This window comes from Mustela nigripes, chromosome 12 (genome assembly GCF_022355385.1).
Source record: "Mustela nigripes isolate SB6536 chromosome 12, MUSNIG.SB6536, whole genome shotgun sequence".
Taxonomy (NCBI): Eukaryota; Metazoa; Chordata; class Mammalia; order Carnivora; family Mustelidae; genus Mustela; species Mustela nigripes.
In genome coordinates, this window is record NC_081568.1 from 140,649,942 (window position 1) to 140,675,711 (window position 25,770).

At 34.3% G+C, this 25,770-nt stretch overlaps 1 protein-coding gene across 2 annotated transcripts in view; it reads right to left on the bottom strand.

Annotated features, from left to right (window-relative positions):
• The window catches only part of DMXL1 (Dmx like 1), a 126,035-nt gene that overhangs the window by 45,952 nt on the left and 54,313 nt on the right, over positions 1 to 25,770 (bottom strand). For both annotated transcript variants that reach the window (XM_059416079.1, XM_059416078.1), the window contains exons 19-29: positions 25,323 to 25,430; positions 23,665 to 23,834; positions 22,765 to 22,862; positions 21,636 to 21,801; positions 20,029 to 20,290; positions 17,101 to 18,191; positions 16,432 to 16,623; positions 13,337 to 13,413; positions 10,613 to 10,740; positions 9,823 to 10,071; positions 2,137 to 2,315 (exon numbers count right to left, since the gene is read on the bottom strand). In XM_059416079.1, coding sequence (XP_059272062.1) covers positions 2,137 to 2,315; positions 9,823 to 10,071; positions 10,613 to 10,740; positions 13,337 to 13,413; positions 16,432 to 16,623; positions 17,101 to 18,191; positions 20,029 to 20,290; positions 21,636 to 21,801; positions 22,765 to 22,862; positions 23,665 to 23,834; positions 25,323 to 25,430 — 2,720 coding nt within the window. The remainder of the gene's footprint in view (positions 1 to 2,136; positions 2,316 to 9,822; positions 10,072 to 10,612; positions 10,741 to 13,336; positions 13,414 to 16,431; positions 16,624 to 17,100; positions 18,192 to 20,028; positions 20,291 to 21,635; positions 21,802 to 22,764; positions 22,863 to 23,664; positions 23,835 to 25,322; positions 25,431 to 25,770) is intronic.

Below are 25,770 nucleotides of genomic sequence, written 5' to 3' on the forward strand. Positions count from 1 at the left end.
AACTCTGCTGCATGGCCAGAGGTGGTTATCTTGAATAAAAGTCCCAGGTCCAGGGGCACCTTCAAAAGCAACAGCTATCTCAGTACCAAACGACTAGGAAAGGCTAACCTCTCAACTAGCCTGAGGCTATGGTATGAACTGGGACAGGGACAGACCAGCCAGAAATTTAACAAGATCCAGGAACAAAAGAGCTAAAGAAGGCCTTCCTCATCATGGATGCTCTATCAATTAAAACTGCTTCAAAAATGAAGATGACATCAAGATATTCCCATATCAATAAGGGGCTCAATAAACATTTGTTGAATAAATGAATGACTCTGCAAAGGGCAATAAAGAACAAGGAGAGACAAATACCTGTCTTTACCCCAAGAAAAATATAAGAAAAATAAAAGCTACTGCTTAACATGCTTAAAGCATTGTTGTCAGCAGAAAATAGTTAGGTATTCAAATAATAGAAGAAAATAAGAAGAACATCCAGAAGTTGAGAACATGAGGGATGCGGCTGATCACAGGAGAGGCAGATAGGCCATTTCTGCTCTGCATAATGGCACAGGAACATGGAAACGACCATGCAAGCTGAAACCATTGTTGAAGCAACCTTTATAAACAAAGGAAAAACTACAAATATTCTGAGACTAGCAAAAACATTTTTCAAAATATCAAAACTCTTATGGTTGGCAATAAATGTATAGGGAAATGAAAAAATAGTAAAAAACAGTATTTATTTAGCATACTAAAATTAAAATACTAGAAATATTGAGAATTTGTTTTATTTCTTTCTTTTTTTTTTCTTGAAGATTTTTATTTATTTATTTGAGAGAAAGAAAAAACAAGTGAAAGGCAGACGGAGAAGCAGGCTCCCCGCTGAGCAAGGAGCCCGATATGGGACTTGATCCCAGGACCCTAAGACATGACCTGGGCTGAAGGCAGATGTTTAACTGACTGAGCCACTCAGGCGCCCCATCAAGTATTTTACTTCTTTGTAAATAAATTATCAAGAGTACTTTGAGTGGGCAAACTGTCATACATGTTTCTAAGTTTGTATCATCTTCCAACATTTTATTCTTTACACTTTCAGTGCTATGAAATATTAGCCAGAGTGGGGCTTTTTTTTTTTTTTTTGGCCAATTTCAGTATGTTTAGAACACCTTCCTCGTTGTGTTACACTTTCCTCACTTCTGCTGACAAGTTAGCCCTCACTAGTCCTCTGGTTGCACATCCAGAATCTTTCAAACAACAGCAGTGTCAGTAGCCCCAATGTAAGCTACTTTTCCATAACTTTGTTTACATTTAACTTTTTTTTTTTGGTAGAAACCATCTTTCATTTTTTTATTTAAATCCTACTAGCCGACATACTGCTTACATTCAATCTGCATGTCACTTCCAGGGCTACCACTTGTCATTGTTTGGTTGCACTTCCATCTTCACAGGCCAATTCCCTCTTCTGATTATCCAGTTTTGTAAAACGTCACTTGAGATGGATACTTTGCTCTCTGTATACAAACTGAATAACGGGTCCTAAATGATGAACCGCCAATAGACTCTGAAAGAACTGTTGTGAATGATCACTGCACACGAGGTGCACCTGCTCTTTCCCTAGTGATGTGTGGACAGAAGAGCCAGCAGGGAAGTTTGTACTTGAGGTCACTGCTCACAGTTAATAGACTGGAAACTCTGAGACATGTTGCTGAGGGACTTGTTACTTCATTAAATAGCAGAAACTATAACATGTGTATATGAGAACCATGCAGGAGCGTCTACAGTACAGAAAAGGAACGAGAGCAGCAATGGCCCTGGGACTTCTTGTAGTCTGGATTCCTTAATTACCATGAAGTACCTTAGCACTAAGGTGTTGACCAACATATCTTTTTTCATCTAAGAACTGTATTTTGCTTAAAATATAGAAACCATAACTTATCAAAGGACTGTGTCAAAAAACAAATGGAAATGTCTAAATATTTTTGAGGGTTTTTTGTTTTGTTTTGTTATGCAGCCTGACAAAATGAAATCTTTCTAAACCAGAGTGGGAAAACACTTGGAGCAGCAACACTTGGAGCAGCAACAATCCACTTACTTCAAACATTTTCATTTCCATTTCATTACATACATGTTGTTTTAGGTGGCACTTTTTTTTACCTTGGCTATGAAATAGTCCCAGATACTGAGCTCTGGTGGGATGAACTTCTCTTGGACTGTCAGTGACTCCTGGCTGACTACTGATGGGGAAGAAGTCGGTAGGGCAGATTCTCTACAAGAAATTTTTGATGGCCTAAAACGTTTGTTCTGTTTCTCTCCTTCTTCCACAAGTGAAGAAACTAATAAAAACAAAATAAAGTATTATTAAAGTAAGTACTATTTCCACTGTACTAATTTCAGATATCTTTACTTAAGATTTAAGGTTACAAATAAGCATAAACACAAAACTGAGATCATTACAACAGGTTAAAAAAATAAGTAGAAGTGAGGCAAATATCACTGTAAAAACCAATCTTTGCTTTTATCTCAACTTATCCCTCATTCTCTAAATGTTAACTTTTCTATTCCATAGGCTATAATATCTGTCTATAAATGAGTACAAAATTGAGCGATGATCATGAATGAAAATTATCTACATCCCTTTACTTTGAAGAATATCATGGGAAACAAAGAGTATCATGGGATGTCAATGTTAATTGAAGGCACCAACTTACTTATGAGGTTCTTTAGTAATCCTCTGGCCTTTTATCTACATAGAAAACTGAATGTTTTCTCTGAAAATATATAAAAGAATTCAAATACGTTAACAGCTGAATTACACTGACTCAGACTTCCGGAAATGGCCTGCACATGGAATTTTCTGGTCAGTGGAATAACAGAGAGGGAGAAAATACAATCTTTGTTGTTTTAACTTTTAAATACTTAATGATTAGTATTTTCTTAGTATTTTACTTTAGAGTATTAAGGGAAAGAAAAACAAGTTACACAAATCTATAAATAACAAATACTAAGTTATAAGATGCAAATCACCAGTACAGAACCAAGGATGTTCCAAAAAGAAGCATATGTCTAATTGACAAGCAAATAACTCTGCAATAAGGCACACCAATATACTCTTCCAATGGTTCCAGTGAGAACTGACTTACCTTTCAAAGGAATGCAAATATGTGTTCTGTAATATAATTTTGTTTTATTGTTTGAAGCTACTCAGCTTGCATAAACAGCATGCTCATGCATTATATCAAGCTACAGCCAAGCTGAGTTTAACAGACTGATTTAGTGATTTCAGAAAAAAAGGAAATTAAAATGGAAAAAATTCTAAAAGATTACCAAGACGTGGTATGATATTACATAAACTCTCAATGATTTTAAAAATAAACTTTTGGATTAAATGTGTAAATTTCTGCTTTTTAAAAAAGATTTCTTTGTTTGAGAGAGAGAAAGAGAGAGAGCATGCGCACGAGTGAGAGGAGAGGTGGGGGAGAGTCTGCTGCATGGGAGTCTGACGTGAGGCTGAACTCAACACCCTGAAAACATGACCTGAGCCGAAATCAAGAATCAGATGCTTAACTAACTGAGCCACTCAGGTGCTCCAATTATTTTCCTGTTTTTAAAAGCAACTGGTAGTCAACAATCATGTTTCTAATATACGTTGTATGCATTCATATTCATTCTAAAACAGTGGTTATACCAAATTCTGATCAAATAAAAAATATATAATACAAATGTATTTTTTAATCTTTCAAAAAATTAATGCTGTGGTTTAAAATAATCATTTAACTTTAACATTACTATTTTGCTTTTTTTGTTTTTAGATTAGAAGGCATAAGAACATAGAAACTTAAAGAATCTCTGGAAAAATAAAACTTAAAAACAACACTAAATAGATACATTTTTGTCAATACAGCTATATGATAAAAAAATCAGAGTTTTAAAACCACAACCTAATAAGATTTTTAAATTAAAAAGAGAAAAATTTACAAGTATAGTCAATGAAACCAGATACTGACATGAAAACAAGAAAAGTTACCACACTAGGGGTAAATGTTTAAAATGACAGAGTCAATATCAGAAATATAAAACTACTTATTAAAATACTTTTGATGAACAAAGAAAAAAATGGCAAACAGTTCACAGTACTGAATGTTCTATTGCTTGAAATGCTATAAATAAAAGGACCTGAGTGATGCCTCCCAGCAAACAAGAAATAACCTGTAGCTTCTCATTAACATAGTTGCTTCTTCTTTTCCAATAAATTATAGCAAGACTTAAGATGATTTTATGTTTAAATCACAGTGGGTTAGCATAGTCATGAATGACCAATAGAGACTGCAGAGTGGCTGAAGGCTCAACTGGTGATTTTTGAAAATGCTAATAATTAAATATCAAGAATCTCTGTCACTCCTTGGATAAAAACTGACTCCACTGTTGCATTACTAAGGTGGTAAATGGCTACTTTACTAGTAATAGAAGAAAAAAACAGTATTAGGGAGAACTGTAAAGGAACTTGGATATGGAGCTTAGAAATTACAAGGAACATAGAGAAGCTAGAAAGTCGGTTAAAAAAACCCAACGTACAATGGATCAGAAAAGACAGAATCACTCACTAACATAAATTTTTAAAAATTTCTTAGCTGCTTTGGACTCATAGAAAGTACTTTTAAGAAGTACTTTTAAAGTCAAGATAGTACTTTTAAAGTCACGATTTTAAGAATCTCTATCCTCACTCCTAGTACAATCCTCAGTGACTTCCTGGAACTATGGACGTGACTCCCCAAGAACGCAAAACAAAATGGAGAAATGGTTAAGAGACTACATTTAAAGAATGGGCAGAGGAGGTACAGAGGAGTAAGAAAGACAATATTGCTTTTTATCATAAATTCTTCTGGACTACTGGATTTATTATCATGCACATATTTTGATTTTAATCAAAACATAAGAGGAAGGCTCACAAGTTAACCCTTTTTGAGTTTATCATTTTATTTTCTTAAAAGAATTTATTAACAAGCATGAATGGGGGGGTTGGGGAGGCAGAGGGAGAGGGAGAAGAAGACTCTCAGCTGAGTGAGGGATCCAACAGGGGGCTTAATCCTGAGATCATAACCTGAGCTGAAGGCAGGAGCTTAACCAACTGAAACACGCAGGTGCCCCAAGTTTATCATTTTAAATCAGACAAAATTAATGTTCTAAACCTAGACTTAAATATTTATTTTTAAAAGTGACCTTAAAGTAACCAGCAGAATGATCTCTTTCTCTGCTTATCAATCTAAGGCACACTTATCACAAGACTATTCATGAGTATGCCAGAGAGTACATGAAAAAGCAGGGGGCGCATTGTCCTGTACCTTCAAGTATAGCTCCAAAATTTAGGGGATGGGAAGATGAAGGTAAGTAATTTAAATGATGATTTAAAATATTTTACTAGAAAGAAACAAAGATATGGAGAAGATGAAAATCAGGTAAGTTCAAGATAAAACAGATCCCAATCTATTTCTTGCTTTTGGCAAGACAGTTAAGCATAAGAGATCTCCTAAGAGGTATATATATATATTCACTCTCCTATAGCATCCATTTCAGACCAAAAGTTTGAGAAGTACAAATACAAGCCAACACTTTATTTAACCCATTAAATAAAAAACAAATTCTCAAAATTCTATGTAAAACATGACTTTACAAGTAAACTTCAAAGATTCTTAAAAGGAAAATACCAAAATAGATTTGAGGAGCATAAATTTAAGGTACTTCTTAATCCACAAAGAATAAAATTAATGCTAAAAAAATGTCTGACAAGTGAAATTTTCCAGATTTTAGTTAAGATTGACTCTCAAGGATTGGTAAGGCACAGTACCTTACTTCATAAGTACCTATGAAAATGAAATGATGATTATCTTAGTAGAAAGTAGTGATTTGTCTCCAAATTGCAGAGCAAGTAGTTTCCAAAACAGTTGGGTGTTCAAAGTGATTCACTGGAATATGGAAAGAAAATATTACAACTATTACTGAGATTTATTTTTTAATAAGCAGAAGTGGGGAAAAGGAAGAGAAACAGGGTAAGAAGGGGAGAAGGGAAAGAAGAGAGGAGGAATGGAGGAGAAGAGAAAGAAGGAGGAGAAGGCAACAGAGGAAGGAAAAAGAAAGGGGGTGGGAGAAGGGGAGCAGAAAGGGGAGGGAAGTGGTAAGGGGAAGAGGAAAATCTGTCAGTGTTTAATACCTGGATCAGCAGGGGTACATGTATTTATAAATAAATAAATACACACATAATGAGGATTTGCTCAAGCATGTTTTGTAGATAGGGTTATATAATAAAAAATCTGGAGATAACTACTTCTCCATTACCCTGAAGACCATGATCCAGATGTGCCTATAAGATTTCAGTTCCAGCTCAAAAGACTTGTTAAAAGTGAGAAAGGAATACATACATACAGTGAAATACTATTCAGCTGCACAAAGAAAACTCTATCATGTGCCACAACATAGATGAACCTCAAGGACACTGTACTTGAAATAAACCTGTCACAAAAGGACAAATATGGTAGTTATGAAATGAATAGATGCTTTTTAATGAAAATTTATGCCTGTCCCTCAAAAAAAAGTGTGTCCAAAGACTCTAACAAAAGATGTATTCCCTTCTCTGGCAAAACTAGTTATTTTTTGGTTCAGTAGCCAGTTAAAATTGCTGGGCATATTCACATCTGTATTGTAAATAGCTGATCATTTTCCATTTTAAAAACGCTGAAATCTTATACTTTTTCTGGTCAAGAAATATTGCTATTTTATGTATTTCACTAAAGGTAGGATAGCAATGACATGTATAATCACTAAACCCTGAACAGGAAACTTAATTTTATACGAGTTTTAGGGGAAAAGCAAGACATTTGGATTTCTGGTCTGTATTTAACATAATGGCAAAATGTTACTTATAATTTTTGCCACTCAAATGGCAAAAATATACTTTAAAATGTCTAAAACACCATTAGCAGTCTCATAGTTAAAAAAATTTATGCTTACTACAAATAAAATACTCATTTTATATTTTATTCCTCAATGAGGAGACATACAAAATCATTACTATAAATTTATCAAGATGAAGATGGAAAATCTACAGTTCTCATTATTGCAAATATCATGACAAAATACAATAAAAATCCTTCAAATAAAAACACTGCTTTGCTTTATAATATGCAATCAAAAGCAAAGTATGGATTTCTAACTGTTAGCAGAAAAAAAAATAATTTTTCCAAACTTGCTATTGCTCACCTGATTATTTATTTTAAAAATTAACCATAATAACAAAACAATTACTAACTCCACAAACATACACCTGCACTAATTTTATTTTTTTTATTTTTCATTTATTTATCTTTTTAAAGATTTTATTTATTTATTTGACAGAGAGAGATCACAGGTAGGCAGAGAGGCAGGCAGAGAGAGAGGAGGAAGCAGGCTTCCCGCTGAGCAAAGAGCCCAATGCGGGGCTCGATCCCAGGATCCTGAGATCATGACCTGAGTCGAAGGCAGAGGCTTAACCCACTGAGCCCCCCAGGTGCCCCTGCACTAATTTTAGTTAGAAAATATAAATCCTTCACTAATATGTGATGTGGAATTCACCCAGTTAAATGATTAAAAAAAAAATACTGATTAAATTCACATTTTTGTTAAGAATTCTAACCCACCAAACTTAAATCTAATAGAAATCATCTATCATTTTCTTACATTACAAAGCTTAGTCAATATTTAAATTTTGTCACTAAAAATATTAGTGGATTAAGTATATAAAAGACATGTAGAGAGAAACAGAATTTAGTTGATGATAATGCTGTACAATATGTTGGCTAAGTGAATTTAAGTAAATAAAAAAAAGAAAATAATTTAGTTCATGAGACCATCATTGCGAAGAAAACTGAAATCAGAATTTACACTAGAACAAGAAAAACAAACGGTGACTTTTAATTTGTCTTCTAGTACTAAGTTACATCTACGACTGATTCCACAGTTTCTGGGTCTTCCAAGACAGATGAGCAACACATAACCTGGATGCGGACTTAACACTAAGGGAACCATGTGTTTTAAGTATTCTGCGTTACTTGCCACCAAAGAATTAAATGTACAGATGCAGGTAATTTTCAGTCACTTTCACTAGGTAGGGTTCAGTAAGTGATGGAATACAGTTTATAGATAGTACCTATAAGATAATTTTTATAAAGGCATTTGTGTGTAGAAACAACTAAAACTGAGTGGTTCAACAAAGAACTTAAGACTCTGAGTAAGGTTCTTTCCACATCTGTGCTTAGTTGAAATGGTTGGAATTGAGACATGGTGACTGGTTAGTAAGAATATTTTTAATTTTTTACAGGTATTTGGACATTCCATAGCAAGAATTTATCCCTTTTTAATATTTTGTATTAACGAGATCAAAGTTTTAATTGATTTTCTCTTAGGACACATTAAAAACAGGTCCAAAATTAGTTTACCAACTTTTTAATGCTAATCTCAGTAGACCTATAAATCTTACTCTCTCTTAGACTTAGACTTTTCTTTAACTGAATTCAGATATCTGAAGTTAAAATATATTCCAAGGCAAATTTCATGAAAAGTTAGTCTTTTTCTTTTTTTGTCCACATAAAAAATAACGCACAGGAAATTACTCCTGAAGGGGGTGGGATTATGGACATTGGGGAGGGTATGTGATTTGGTGAGTGCTGTGAAGTGTGTAAACCTGGTGATTCACAGACCTGTACCCCTGGGGATAAAAATATATGTTTATAAAAAATAAAAAATTAAAAAAAAAAAAAATGAAAAGAGATGTTATAAAAATGAAAATATTTTTTAAAAATTGAAAACTAAGATTATTACATATGGGTTAATAAATTATAAAACAAAAATTTAACAGCTAGGTAGAAAGCATTATGAAGATCCTTTTCACATCAAGATATAATATATATAGTTTCAACATTAGAAAGTCTAGAAACAGGGATACAATTGTTTAAAATATTTACTTTTCCTGCTATTATGAACACTTAGAAATCCAAAACCCCTAATGGCCAGAATCATAGTATGCAAAACATAAAGCAGCCTCATTTGAAATGTTTTCCAGACATTTCAAGCCATAGTCTGATTTACATGATTAGCATTGACATTTATTCCTACACATTTAAAAAGATGTTGAAGTCTAAGGAATAGAAAACATCAAAGGAAATAATTTAAAAGCAGAATAAAAAGCAGATATGGGTTTTCTGAAATGCTAATCATTGTTTCAAATCAAAAATATGGCTCGATTAAAGGAAATTTCTCAATTTTCTATTTTAAGTGCCATACAAAATAAAATAGGCCCAAAGTACCCCCAAACCCTCCAAAACAACACAAAGCAAGCTGAGCCGTAAAAGCCTATTTCTAAAGCTAGTATCTTGCCTGCAAGACTGGGAGGGCTATGAGAACTGATGGTTGAAAGAGCTTTGGTAAAGCCCACACATTCCATGGAGAATACCACTACCTGGTGGGGGCTAGGCATAGCAAAGTGCCTTCCTGCCAAAGAAAGAAGAGAGAATCTGTATTTGGGATAGAACAAAGACCAGTGTTACAGAATATTTCAGAAGCAAATGATTTAAGAAAAAAATACATTAGATACTTCTAATGGTGCACGAGTGTCTTACAGTTTGAAAACTGCACCAGAAACTTGACACTGTATTTTCACCATAAAACCATTTGTTCATGCTTTAAGAAAATGGTCTGTAACAAAAACTTTCTGTGAATTAATTAAAATGTAATTACACTTGACAAAGTTATCATTCGGATGAACAAATATAGATTCAGTCTTAAAAATAAACAAACAAACATGAATACACTAACCAGGTAAAGCTTTTGGATGTGTGTGTTCTTTGTTGGGAACATGTGCACCTCCACCAAACACAGCAGACCACATTTTTTCATTCAGAGGATGGGCCATGATCCGAAATAGTTCATTACTGGAATGTGTCGCCAGGCCATGGATGAAGAGACTCAGATATACTGCTGTGAGAATCTCACAGAGCAAGACTGTAAGCCCTGACTGGGCTTCCTCGCCAGAAGAATTCAAAAGTCGGATCAGAGAAGTGATTCCTAGAACAAACAAACACAGCTACCACTGACAATAAATTTTAAAAAGAACTGTATCTTTTAATTTTTGAAAAAACTGTCTTATATCAGGATTGAAGTTTTTTCTTCTCTAGATTCACAGACTAGTAGAAGTTATTACAGTTAATGCACAAATTTGTTCAATTTAGAGAAACAATGAAAATCTACCATCTAATACAAATCTGATAGATAAAATTTAATTCCCACCACAAATGCCATTCTATCAAACATCTATCACGACAAAAAAAATTATAACAAGTGATATAACAAAACATTTGAGTTATTTTAGTAAAACTGCCAGGGAAATACCAATGTTACAAAGGAAAAAAAAGACCAATGTTAAGTAACTGCGACATTTACCATGAGTGCTAAATACTGAAGTGGTATCAATTCTAACAATATTTAACACTGATTATCATGCAGCAAAACCATACCAAATGTACTTTGTCCTCATTTGATTAAATTTAGGCTAAGAAAAAACTCATATATATTTATTTACATACATATATCCATAAATTATTTATACCTGGCCATTGCGCTGGTGATGTATTTGGAGTTATTGCTTCATCTAAACTTCCTGTTTTCAAAGAATGTCGATGGGGAAGCAGTACTGTCTGATACATCATTCCAGTAAACTGATTTGTTTGGAATGAACTAAGAAAACAGAACATTTAAATAAGAACAATCTGTAATAATATAAGACAAAAATAATAAAAATGTAATGATCTAAAATGAAACATGTAATATTTCCATGTTTTAGATCTAACTTCTAGAGTATCTTAAAATTCAAATTTTATTAGTTATACTGCTATTATGATCCAAGCACTGTTCTCTATAGTCTGGTGCTATATTAAAATCAAGTATCCTTTAAGTGTAAACATGTAAATTTTCTAAATTAAAATACACGTGATAATTTTTAAGTATATTTATTTAATGAAAGATAAAAAATACATACAAATGAGAAAACTAAATCATTCTTGACACAAAAAGCAAGCTGTTCTATTAAAGTTCAAAACAAGGTTATCTGGTTGAAAACAAAGTCAGTTTAGGTTGAGTTTGATATTTAATGGCTGTCAGTGCTACATTAGGTTAGGTTACATCAGGTATATGCACAAGAAACCAGGGATATAATGAAAAATGTGGTTTCTGTATCCATGAAATTTATAGTCTGGTGGAGGAATCACATACAAAAAACTTTATCAGATTGCTTTCTTTCTTTATTTCTTTGAAAGAAAGTGAACAAGTGAGCAGAGGAAGAGGGTGCAGAGGGAGAGGAAGAGAGAGAATCCCAAGGAGAATATACAACCAGCAAAGAGCCTGAAGTGGGGATTGACCCCATGACCCTGAGATAATGACCTGAGATGAAATCAAGAGTCAGGTGCCCCTATCATATTGCTTTTAGAGAACAAACATATGCATACAGGGTTATGAAAGCAAATAATTTGGGAATTCAGGGTAAGCTTCTCCAAGTAAATGGCACTTCATACTAAAATAAACAGACGAATGAACAAAGTAACTTGCAGCTTGACATAAACTATGAAATAAATCTGAAAGAAGATGGTACAAAAATATTTGTTAAATCCTGTCAGAAATTCGTATATCAAATATGAGTAAATGAATGTCATATTTAAACATAGCATCTATTGGTTTAGATCTGTTCTGACTGGCAAGTCTTCTATTAGACATAACACTTTGATGCATTTGTAAATAGTTTCTCTTGCTTTACTTTGCAGTTGAGAAATGGCAGGCTGCAAAAAATAAATAAATAAATAAATAAATAAATAAATAAAAATCCCCCTGCTACAATAAACCTATGGAAATGATGAAAAAGATAAAGATACATTGATGAAAATAAAGCTCCACTCAATAACAAGAAAGTGAACTCTTGGAGGATGAAGGTCAAAGAAATCAAGCTGAAACTACCCTGGGAATACAGAAGCAGATTAGTAAATTGAGACTCCCATGGTAGAACTGAAACATAAACAAGCAAAAATCAACACCGCCAAGGAAGGCTAATATCAGGTAAAAATCAACAAATTCTGTGAATGACCTGTACCTGAGGAAGCAGATTTAGAACATGACAGAAGGTGCTTTATACTCAGAGACATTAAAACAATTAATACAGACAGTAAGTTATAAAAATAAAAGTGACCATTAAAATCAATAAAGAGATCTTAAAAATGAAAAACAGAATTTATAAAACATAAACTCAGCCTAAATAAAAGACAAGACATTGCTGAAGAAAGAGTGAGTGTCTGGAAAATGGCATTAGGATTTCTCCTAAAATGAAGCAAAAATAAATAAAGAAAAAAAATATGAGATGAAAGCTAAAAGGAAAATAAGAGAAACCTGTAAGTTCCAATACCTAATAAGAAATAGAAGACGAAAGACAAAATATTTAAAGAAAAAAAGTCAAGAAACAAAAACAAAGGATCATAGGGGAAAAATAAGAGAGAGGCAAACCAAGAAACAGACTCCTAACTCTAGAGAACACACCAATGGTCACCAGAGGGGAGGTGGGTGGGGGAATGGAGGAAATAGGTGACAGGGATTAAGGACAGCACTTGTGATGAGCAGGTATACCTGAAACTAGTATTACACTGTATGTTAACTAACTGGAATTTAAGTAAAAATTTTTAAAAAAGGAATGAGAATTTCAAAGAACTAAAGGAAGATACCAAGGTGTTAAACAGTGTGTTTTAAAAGCCTAGCTAAATTATAGTGAAACCTTGGGCTATAAAGGGAAATATCATAAACATCACTCTTTGATAAAATTTTTCTCAATTTCAAGTCAGTTACTCCTTCCTGTGTGTTCCCTGAACCTCTCTTCATATTATAAATATACAATGCAGTACATTGTAATGTTACAGTATATAATTATAACTGTACTATAGTACTTATCATTAAGTGCAATGTCATGTTATATATATTACTTATCAACTTGTACATTTGTTTCTAACTAGTTGGACCTCAAGAAAGGAGAACTTATCTCCGTGTGTATCACAAGGCCTGGCATTAGGCAGTAATCAATAAAAGTTAACTAGTTACACTGACAAGGGTCTATTTAACATTCATTTGCCACAAAGGCAGAAAAGCTAAAATTCAAAGATGGAAAAATAGTACTCATCATTTCAAATGCTTTTGGTATTATTTAAACTGTCATAAACAGTTTTTCTAAGCAAGAGCATACAAATTCTGAAATCTCATCAGTTATTGCAAACATTCCTAAATTTCACAAAAAGATATTTACCTGTAGTTATGACTACCACAAAGGCACTGATAAATACAAGCAGAAAGTGAGGCCGCTAAAGTATGCATTACATATACCTGAAAAAGAAAAAAAAACAAAATTAAGTATAACTTTTAAAAAATCAAACTTGTCTCAAGACCTACTATAATCTAGCAATGTAAAAAAGATGGAAAAACTATTTTGTCCTTAAAAACTATTTCTGTTTTTTCCTTAACACTCATTTATGCATATAGAGATCACACTACAAACAAATTAAAAACACAAAGGCCATTGGCAGAAATCACAAAACACACACCTGCTACCTAATTTCTATTTTAAGAACAAATGGGAACAGATGTTAGCTATTCAGTAGTGCATAAGCCATGTATTAAAAGAAACCCCTCCAAGATTCAACCTTCTTCCTCAATGAAAATATGAAAAATCTCAGTCTGATAAATGATAGTTTACCTATGGACAGGTCACTGAAGCATATGCTAACATATATTCTAACTACAAGAGAAAACAAGCAATCAAAAGAGAATGCAATTACTTAGAAAAAGAAGAAAGTTTGAAAGACAGCAACTGAAGGGCGAACATTAGTACTGAGAAAGAGAAGGCTCTAAACATGGCATGACAAGCAATGAGAGAGGCAGATCTGAGAAGCACAACCCGGGTCAGAAAGCAACTAGATTAGACTATTTATTTATTTATTTATTTATTTTTATTTTTATTTTTTAAAGATTTTATTTATTTATTTGTCAGAGAGAGAGTGAGCGAGAACATGCAGACAGAGTGGCAGGAAGAGACAGAGAGAGAAGCAGGCTCCCTGCTGAGCAAGGAGCCCAATGTGGGACTTGATCCCAGGACTCTGGGATCATGACTTGAGCTGAAGGCAGCCGCTTAACCAACTGAACCACCCAGGCGTCCCAGATTAGACTTTAAAATACTAGGTTCTTGATCTAATCATCAAGTATGACAGTCTTATATGTAGATAAAAAAAAAAAAGGAGTCATCAATTAAAATCATATTGCTATTTCCCCTTCAATTATCAATAAGATGTGTGGTATGAATTAAAATCAAGAATATCATCATAAAAATGAAGACAGCAAGTCCAAATATGGAAAATTACAAAAATGATCAGAATATTTCCCAGCTTCTCTAATCAAAAAGTAGAGTCTATTTCTCTACTTAATGAATCTGGAATGACCATGGGACTTGCTTTGACCAAGATGGCAAAATGCTATTAACTTATCAACCTCGTCCTCCAAAAGGCCTGCAAATGCTATTCTTGCTGCTTTTTAAAACACCCTGCAACTACTATGTGAAATAACCTAGGCATGACAGTTAATTTTATGTATCAGCTTAACTGGACCAAGGGGTGCCCAGACATTTGGCCAAACATTCTGGGTGTATCTATAAGGCTGATGTGGGATGCAATTAACATTGGTAGAAGTGGAAGATTGAGTAAGAAAGACTGTCCTCCTTAATGTGGGCAGGCCTCACCCAATCAGTCGAATACCTAAATAGAACAATAAAGCTATAAAAAGAGAACTTCTGCCTGGCTGCACTGAGCTGGAACATTGGTGTTTTCCTGTCTCTATGTTAGAACAGAAACACTAGCTCTTCTTAGGTCTCAAGCTTGTTGGCTTTCAGACTAGAACTTATACTCTACTGGCTCTCCTGGTTCTCAGGCCTCTAGACCCAGACTGGACTACACAATAGGTCCTGGGTCTCCAGCTGGATGACTGCCAATCTTGGGACTTGTCAGCCTTCATAATTATGTGAGCCAACTGCTTATAAAACACAGCTCTATACACACACATACACATGTTATATTGGTTCTGTTTTTCTAGAGAAACTAGGCTGCTTGATCGCCGACTATCAGTCCTGGAAATAGTCTGCCAACCACCAAAAATATAAAAACCAAAAATATAAAAATATAAACATGGCCATCCTAATCCAGAATCCAGCCACCCTACTAGCTGACCAAAGACAAATGAGAATATCCAGAAGTCAGTCCAGGTGGACGAAATTAGAAAAACTGAGAAGCCAACCCACTGAATCATAAGCAAAATAAATGATAGTCATTTGAAGATACTAATGTTTCAGAATGGTTCTTAAACAGCTTTAAAATTGTGCACTATCTGAAGGAAATTTAATTCCTTACTGAATAACATACCATGGGGACACTTATTCTACAGAAGAGTACAGGATAAGTGACAAAATTAAATGACAAGGGTTAAGGTTATTCAAGAAGGTAAAACTGTAGGAGAGGCCACCATTAGGCAAGCAGAATATCAAACAGGTGTGATATTACAGCCTGTGAAGTAGATGAGAACCAAATGACAGACTATTCAAGAAAAGAAAGAGAGAAAAATAGACAAACCTGGTCATACTTGAAAGGATTTCAGTATGTTTTAGAGTAAAGATGAAACATGAAATGTGATATCAATGGTATATAAAGTACAGTGGTGATGGGTGGCAAGATGATGTGGATGATTATTAGATAACTGTCTGATTAGTTATGCATCAGAATCACCTGAGAAACTTCCTAAAAATACATATTCTTGGGACTCATTCTCACACACTGATTCAATAAGTTTGGAGTCAACTTAAGAATATAAACTTTTTAACAAACGTGTCGTGTGATTCTGCTGTAGCTCATTAATAAAACACTGCCTGGCCTAGAGAAACAAGAGAGGCAAAATACTTCACATTCATCTTAAAATATATAGTGTTTTAATATTAAAACAAGGAAAAGGAAAAGTTTACTTGTATATTAATAATTTTACACCAAAATTATTTCTAAAAGTCAATTTCTAAATCATTTCTAAAAGTTTCTACTTCTAAAAGGCAATCAGCTTTTTGCCTAAGTGTAATACTCAAAGAATTACTCATATATCTGTATACAAACCATATACATACCATATAGATACATGTATCTGTATACAAACTATAAGTTTTCTTTGATCAAAAAATATGTAAGTGATAATGTAACAATTCCTATGTTTAGTCTGATGTTTAAAACTGTCTCTAAAAAGTGCTGTTCTACATTTTTCCTTTGGTTTTATCATCATAAGTAGCTAAGTTTTAAAGAATGAACCAAGTGTACTTACTTTGCTGCTCTGGACGTCAGGATGGGGTGGTGAATCGAAGTTTATGATGGCATGCAGAATATCATGTGTGAGGTTACTGAGGTGCAGTAACGGGTTGGCAACAACTGTCTTGGCACTGGCTGTACAGGCAAAGAGGAGGGGTACTGAGGTCTGCTCTGACAGAGGACTGGGGAATACTGGTTCTGAGGTTTCCTTAAAAACAAAGCGAAAAAAAGGTTAATCAACTGTTTACAGTTTTAATCCATTACTTAACTAATTCAGGGACCTCTTGGAAAAATTTTAAAACAATTAAAAACTAAAAGCATGACAGAAACCTTCATAGAGTTACGGGACCTGAGGAGGTCAACATTCCACCAAGTATACTGAAAAAATGAGGGGATAATACCCTCTTATTCTAATGAGAAACCCATCATCATCTCACACAGCACTCATAAGAATTCAGAGTATGAATTCACCTGATCAAAGGGCCTGATGCTGAATGATCCTGAAACTATTACACACACAACTCTACAAATTCATAATACAATGCACCATACAAAAAAGAGCATCCTTTAAACAGCCATAGTGAAGAAAACCAAAAATTTTAATATTTAAAGACAAACAGAGCAATACCAAAAACTGTTTCTCTTATGTGTACTACTTTAACTGGCCATTGTGTAAGTTACATACCTGCTGAGATTCTTGTAAAAGCAAAATCAATTCCATTCTCACAGAGGCAAGACCGCCACCATGGGACCCATGAAGTATGCAGTAACTCAGAAACATCCGCAAGAGGGACTGATATTTCAAAAGCCACTGTCTTTTTTCCTGAAAATTTTCTCTTAGTTGTTTCACTTTTGTTTGCTGAAGCATATCTTCAGCATCTCCATTTAATCCAAATTCATCTCCATTTTCACCAAATGCAGCCTCTAAGTCTTCACCATCTGAACAGTAGTCACAAGTCCTCTGAAGAGCTATCACCTCTTTTTCAAGCCAGTGGTAGAGTTGGTAACGCAATTTTCCACCATCTATTTCATACCCAGTAGATAATGTACGAAGTTCGACTGTGAGAATCTTTAAACATGCTCTAAATTTTAATTGAACTGCAATGATATCTTCTGATGGACTTAAAATGTCATTTTCATCTAGTGTGCTGAGAGATTCTATGTAATTAGAACTTGTTTCATCTATTTTTTTCCCCATTTTTCTCTGTAAAGGTTTTAGTTCTTTCATTGAAATAGGGAGATCCTCATCTTCATCGTTATCACTGTCCCATTTTAACTCTAAAGAGTCATCCTGAAATACAACACTTGGTTGGCTCCAGTCAAAAGAAAGAGTAGAGTTTGACTGCTTCTCTGAGGAACCTTCTGAAGAAGATCCAAAACCATTCATTAGTGACTGTGACCAGTCAATAGCAGAAGACTTATCTTCCCTGGCATCCAACTTTAATGGAGAAGAAGGGGAACAGTCTTTACTAGTATCCAGGAAACTAGGTGTTCTGCAAAAAGGTTTTGTTTTCTTGATGACTTTTGGCATCTTTGATAATACTTCCAAAGCTAACATAGGGCAGCCAGCTTTCAAATGAGCACTGGCTGTGGTAAAAAATAATCTTCTTTCACTTAAATTAATTGTTCCTGCTAGCCCACTTTTTCCTGTTAAACTCATGTGTGTGGACAATACATCAGATGATCCAAAATGACGTCTTAGCAAAAGAGGATGTGTTCTTAGATAATTGTAGAAATTAAAAACTGCAGGATTACAGGCTGACATCATGACTTGATCTGAAAGAAAATTCATTCTATCAGCTAAGAAAAGTTCAAGATTTGTACCACAATCCTTTTTCTGTACCATAGCATTTTTATCTACCTGGTCTTTTGACCACATTTTACTAAAACAAAGTAATATACAGCAATGAATAGACAAAAACACATCTGTAAAGGAAGTGTTTTCACAGGAAGGAAAAACAAAGGTTATACTGATTTCACACCTCTTCAATCAACAATATAAGATTATTTAAAACACCCACTTTCATATTCATAGTTCTTATTCTACTTCCCTCAACATTCCTTCCCAGTCTGCTTTGTTAAATCTTCCTCATCGTCTACTTTAGAATGTTAAGAGTGCCCTAGAGTTCAAGGTTTGACTTCAGTTCTATCTACCCTCCTCCATGAGTGAACTCGAACAGTCCCATGGCTTCTAATACCATTGAGACACGGATAACCTGCCTTAACTATTTCAGGCCCAAATTTACCCTATAAATCTATACTGCTTTATTCACATGCCCAATTTACATTTCTATTTCCATGCACACACTCTTGCCTCAAAGCCATTTTATTTAGTGAGCCTTTAGCATAAACAACTCTTGACCGAATTAGCTACACTGACCTTATAACACTCAGGTCTCTGCTCAGAGGTAATCTTACCAGAGAAATCTTCTCTACCTAAAACAACACTCCCCCACACCAGCTCCTGGTCTTGCCCATATCGTTTATCTCAAGCTAAAAACCTAGAGGAGTTATTAAAATTGACTCTTATACCCTTCACATTCCATATCTAATCTTACCTAGTCTACCTGAGAATTATATTCCAAATCCAACCATTTTTCATTGCCTCTACTACTATCATCCTGGCCCAAGTCCCAGTTACCTTTAAAAATTTTCTTCCAGAATAGAGATTTAATTGGCTCTGAAAGTATGTGATTGTGTATTAATTCCAAATCAAAATACATTTTTGACATGAATATGTGTAGACATAAAAATATGACAAGAAAAGGCATTTTCTTTCCTTCCTTCATCACACAGCAGACAGTTTGGAAATCTTCAGCTTAGATGGCCAGGACACTTGAACAGTTAACTGAACATGGCTTTCTCACAAGTCTTTCACAGTAAGACTCATGATACACTTCCCGATTAAATGATGCCATGTAAATAGCCATAAATTAAAATCTTCACCAGTTAGTATTCCAAATGATATGACACCTATGATACCAGCTATCAGAACCCAATTCAATTCCACCTATGGAAAAATATTTGAAAAGCGCATATCATCATTTTTATATAATTTATACAAAGATTTCTATTATATACTAACCTCCAAAAAAGCTTCATCAAATGGGATTTCCAAAACAAAAGGCAGAAATAGGTCTCAAAATATTAATTCTAAAAAATTCTCTACTACACTCTGATAAAATATTAACCATATCACTTAAGTCAGCTTTTACACTGAATATTTTTATTATAAAAATTATAAAACTGGATAGCAAATACACAAACTTCCCCCTAAGAAAATCACCCTTACATCATTATTTTCTCCAGAATTAGACTCAAATGTTGATAACATTTATGTTCAATACACTGATTTTATAAAAGCAGAAAATCTTAAGTTCTTGGTTTTCAAAGGATTTTTCTGGAAAAAAAAAAAAAAGGAATTCTCCCACCTAAAAAGCAAAACAAAACAAAGCAAAACAAGAAACACATACTTAGGTTGATGTTCCCACTTAAAGTCTTAGTCCATGTTTTCAACTTGCTTTGTATTACCGTTAGCACCCAACAGTGTGCTCTGTACCCAGCAAATGCTAACATAACTTATTATTATCAACATCTTAGAAATGCAGCTTACCATCATCCTCTCTGACAGGCTGTTTTATTAATGTTTCCAGAGCACCACTATAATCTTCCAAAATCCAATATGCCATACTCCGAAGAAAAGGATCATAATGCATATTTATGTTCAGTGAATTGAGTTCACTAACAGGAGAATCAATCCCCAAAACTTTTTTACGTAAAATAGATTTGTATGTTGCAGAGGTATCAAATTCAGACTCATAGAGTCTAGCTATTACAAGAGCCAACTGAATGTCATTCAGTTTCTCAAGACATACCTTTAAAAAAAGAACTCATGGTCATAAATAAGCAGGGACATCTTTCATTTTAAGATAAACTCAACTGACTAATAACTAGAATGAATAAAAGGCACTGTTATTATCTGAACTAAATGAACAAAGATAGTAACAAATAAAACATATACTGCTTGCTTTAGCAAATCTACCTACTAGTACTAAATACCTATTTGCAAAAAGAATTAGCCTATAAAATTAAATAACCCTCAAAAGATTCAACTCAAATGACATTTTATCTCATTTCCCCCCTCCCCTTTTTTTTTTTAAGAAAGAGAGACAAAGGGGAGAGAAGCAGAGGAGGAAGAAGAAGAGAAAATCCTAAGCAGGCTTCACAGCTTGGAACGCCACTTGGCTTTCAATCTCATGACCCTGAGATCATGGTCTGAGCCGAAATCAAGAGTGGAACGTGCTTTTTTTGAGAGACAGGGAGAGAGAAACAGAGTATGAGCAGAGAGGAGGGGCAGAGGGAGAGGAAGAAGCAGACTTCCTGCTGAACAGGGAGCCTGACATGAGGTGGGACTCAAACCCCAGGACCCTGAGATTAGGACTTGAGCTGAAGGCAGATGCTTAACCAACTGAGCCACCCAAGCTCAATGTCAGTCCTGACATTTTGTTTCTTGAACTTTTACCCCTTCCCATCTGTCTCAGCCGACTATAGGGTTTTCTAATTAAAAAGATGTTTCGAATCACTTGTATGAAACTCCGAGCAAAAGGGCAATTTGAGGGGTGCCCGGGTGGCTCAATCAAATGGCTGCCTTCAGCTCAGGTCATGATACTGGGGTCCTGGGACTGAGCCCTGTGTTGGGCTCCTGCTCAGCAGGGAGTCTGATTCTTCTCCTTCTCCCTCTGCTCCTCCCCTCCACTCCTGCTCTCTCTCATGCATGCTCTCAGTCTCTCTCAAATAAATATATTTATATATTTCAAAAAGAGCAATGTGAGATAGGTTATACCTTAAATGTTTTAATTTTTTAAGGCTTACTGAAAAATAATCAGTTAAAAATATGCTAAGGTTCATCAACTAAGACAGAGCCAAATATAGAGTCATGTATGTTTAAACGGATAGAAAAAAATTTTTTCAACCTGTTCATAAATATTTTTAAAAGTTAGATCAATTACCTCTACCAACCAATACAATGTGGTTATCTTCATTCTGTATAAGTATCATTCAAGCTAAATGGCAAAATTTTAGAAGTCACTGTTAAATATATTAAGTACTTAGCCTTATGTAATTTCCACTATACTTAAATTGAAATTAAAAAATAAAAATTTAAGCCCACAGAAAGAGCTTGAAAGGATAATACTTTTTTTAAACAAGTTTCATCATTACCTCAACTGCATCTCTGAGGCAACCAGCTAAAAGAAAAAATGCTGCAGAATGTTCAAATCTTTGTTTGCCTAACAAAGAAAAAGCATTCTTTAGAGCTGCTCTACGCCATCTCTCATCCTCAAAATTGTGTCCAAAAAACTGTGTCATCTTGGGGTCTTTTTGGGATCTATAAGGAAAAAGAAAATGTACGAAAATTTTGAAACACAATATTCCCACAATTAGAACCAATTTTCACCAAAGTTACCCATTTAAATGCTAGGACTCCAAAGAAACACTTGCCAGTGTATCAAGTACTATACATCTGCTTCTTTTCTGAGCAAAAGAGCTCTTACAGTAAACATCTGTTTCTTCATGTAAATCTCAGACATTACTGAAGACTTTCAAACTATAAAGAAAACTGCTTTAGTAGGACTTTAAGAAATTATGTCTAAATCCATGCAAAATACATGACTTGTATTAACTTGTATTACTTCACTATTTAAACTTCCTCAATCACCTTCATACTCACTGCCCGCCTGATGATGACTGGTAATCAAAACCTAAGGAATCTGTCCTCTCAAAACAATCCTAAAAGTTCAAGCCTCTTAGAAAACTGACTGGTGCCCATGATTTCCCCCCAAAGGTTGCTGTTCATATGGAATCACCTAGAGCTGAATGCAATATACATGGTGAACAATTTTTGGTGATCATGTTTATCAAGTGTTGCTGAGAACTAGTAAAAGAAAAATTCCAAGTGATCCTAGCTCAAGAATGGGGTCAGGTCAGGGACCACTATAGGAGGATAGTTTGGAAGGATGGCCCGGCCCATGAACTTTAATAAGGCAGAGGGAGGATGACTGTTCAAGACTCCACCAATTCATCTTCCCGACTCCAGATCCAAGTTTTTGGTTTAGGTCTTTGTTTTATAGAAGCATCATGGGACATCCTCAAAAGAAACAAAAAAATGTTCTTCTATTCTTTTGCTATCGAAAAAGCCTGGGCTTCTTTCCTAAGAATCTCCTTAAATACAAAAATAACTAAGAATCTACAAAGAAACACACTTGACAAGAACAACAAATCTTTACTTTTCCTTCATACATTTACTTCTCATGAAGATTTTTCCATTTTGAAGCACAGTTTTCTCACCTACCTGTATAATCCCCAAATCACAGCTTTCTTTCTCATTGCAAGGTAAAAAATGGCAGCATCTAAAGGATCATTCTTTCTATAAAAGGCTGCTTTGGCTACCTACAGTTAGAAAATATTGGTTAGAATTTCACAGAAACAATTTTTAAATAAACATAATAATTGCTCTCACATTCAAGACTGGCACACATTATTTAATGTTCAATACATTTAGAAAATATATAACTAATGCATGGATGCATATACACACACAAACACATATTATATGCATACACAGACATACATATATCTTCTGTAATTTCTTTCTTTTATTATTATTTTTTTAATTTTCTGTAATTTCAAAAGTAATTCATGGTGGTCTCCAAAGACACAGACAGATGGGAACACAGGACTACACTTTTCATTACAAGCTCTTCAGTACTATTTTATTTTTTCAAAGATGTGTATGCACTATTTCATAAAAATCAGACATATGCTACTATATAAGTGTGTCACTTAGCAATTTAAGAATTAGAATATAAACACTAAAAACCTGTATTAATGTGATATTTTGAAATATAACAGCTATTCAAAAGCATTTTACTGCTTCAGTTAAAAAAAAAAAAGGGAGAAACAAGAAGGAAATATGGAATGTCCTTTAAAGAAACACTCAGAATATACTTTTTAAAGATGCTTTAAAGATTTCATTTATTTAATTAAGGGGTGAGGAGAGAGCACAAGCAGGGAAAGCAGCAGAGGCAGAAGGAGAGGGAGGAGCAGGCTTTCCACTGAGCAGGGAGCCTGAGGCAGAGCTCGATCCCCGGACCCTGGGATCATGACCTGAGCAGGAGGCAGATGCTTAACCACCCTAGCCACCCAGGTGCCCCCTAAATTCATTTTTATACCAAAATAAAACACAATTTACCTTCTCTATACACTTGCGTAAGGTGCGGCTATTCCGGACCCACCATCCCACACCCATGGCTCTCAGTTCAGACCAAGTGGGATCATCTCTCTGCATGGCTGGCAACATGTTCAGCAGCTCTTCTTCTGCTACTGAGTGAAATGCCCACGCAAAGTGACTGGTAGACAGACCTGAAGAAATGTCACCAATAGTGTTTATAAGAAACGTAAGTGTTTTTATAATGATTCTCAGAAATGTATGTTTCATATCTGCCATAAAAATGTCTAAACTTTTTATGAGATTCACAGAGTTACAATTAAGTAATTAAGGTTGGAGGAAATACGGGTTTTTATTTTTTTCTTGCTTCTCCTAACAACTCTATCAATTCATTGTTTTCTACAATAAGCACATATTTTCTATAATTAAAACATATTTTTTAAAAGATAAAAAATGCTGTATGGCAAATGCCACTGTGCTGATTATTTTTGTTCTCTAGCTATTACCCATGACCTTTCCTTAGAAAATGAGAAACATGTAAAGCTTTAGTCTATGCTTAAATAATTGTTCTTCGTTGCTGACTCTCATTGTCCTTTGGTCAATGTTTGTTTTTCATGGAATTAAAAGAGCATCAGGCAGATGGGACAGCGCACTGAACAGAACTTAAGACTATAGCCTCTGGAATCAGAATGTATAAAATAAGCCCACCTCCAACCCTAACTCGAACTGTAGTTCTAACTATAGAACTGTCGGCAAATTACTTAGTCTCTTGATTCTTCAGATGCCTCATTTATAAAGTGTGAGTAATTATGGTACAACCTTATTACATCGTTGTGAGGATTAAAATATTATAGTTAAAGACTTTAGAACAGTACTGTACCTGGCACGTAATAACTAGCATGTCAGATACTTTTCTATTTAAACAGCATCATTAACACCAGAAATTCTCTCAACCTACTGATTGGTACATGCATTATTTCTTGTTGAGCTTCTAATTTGTCTCTTCAGAGTACGTTCTGTTTAGTATTTCTAGGTGAGGTACGTGCTTAATTAAAAGATGTGGCTTTGACATATATGGACTCAATATTTAAACCAAGAAATACCCTGTTTTAAGTTACCTTAAATTTCAGTAGTATTTGTTACTTTAAGTCTTGTAGTCAAGACTCACCTGAAAGTTTACTAGACTATATCTGAAATACATATTAATGTTAACAGTAGTTGTGGGGGTAAGTGAATTTTTACTTTCAGTGTTCTGTATTCTGTATGTAAGACAATTAGATACTGAATATATAGTATTTCTGTAACAAAAATGTTACCCAATTTTGGATAAAAAACTGAACTTCAATAAATGTGAAAGGAGAAAGAAGATAACCTGAAGAAGTTAAAGAGAATAAAACAGTATTAATTGGCCTTTAATTAAAGATGATGCATTTGAATATGCAACTCAGAACATCCAATTGCCCAATATCTACTTCTTTATTAGCTCTTTCTAGCTACCAAAAAATTCCAGTATTTAAAGCAAAGAAAACTATGTGGAAATAAATGCTTTTACAAGTAAGTTAAGGAAACTGAGAATGTGTCAAATTTGTCATTGTTATCACATCTGGGCAAAAACAAACAAATGTGCTCCGGTCTCTCTACTTTTACTCCCATTTCTTTTAGTAGATTACTACGAAAATCACCTTGATGAAGAAGCTGAGCTCGGTAAGCTGGAAGGGAAGTTGTAAGGAAAGTATGCAGTCGAACAGCCAAAAGAAATTTTAGACCACATTCATCAAGAGTTTCTCCACCTATAGAAAAACAAAACAAAACAAAAAGTATCTATTTATTTGTATTTATAAGAAAAGAAGCCGATTAGCAAAATCCAAGTAAATGTCAATAAGATCTGATCTTATTTAATTCAAAATATGACTAAAGTTTTAAAAAGTTTAACCTTTATTATGGAGTATGTTAAAGTATTTTCCGTGTTGATTCAGGTCCTAGACCATCCCAATAATCTGCTGCTAATATGTGAAAGAAGAGTTGTGTATGTTCCTTTCAAGCATAATTCAAGGGATGCATCTTACCATCCAATGCACAAGGCCAGACTTATTAATTTCAGATCTTACTGAGATGTGATGGAAATTCTAC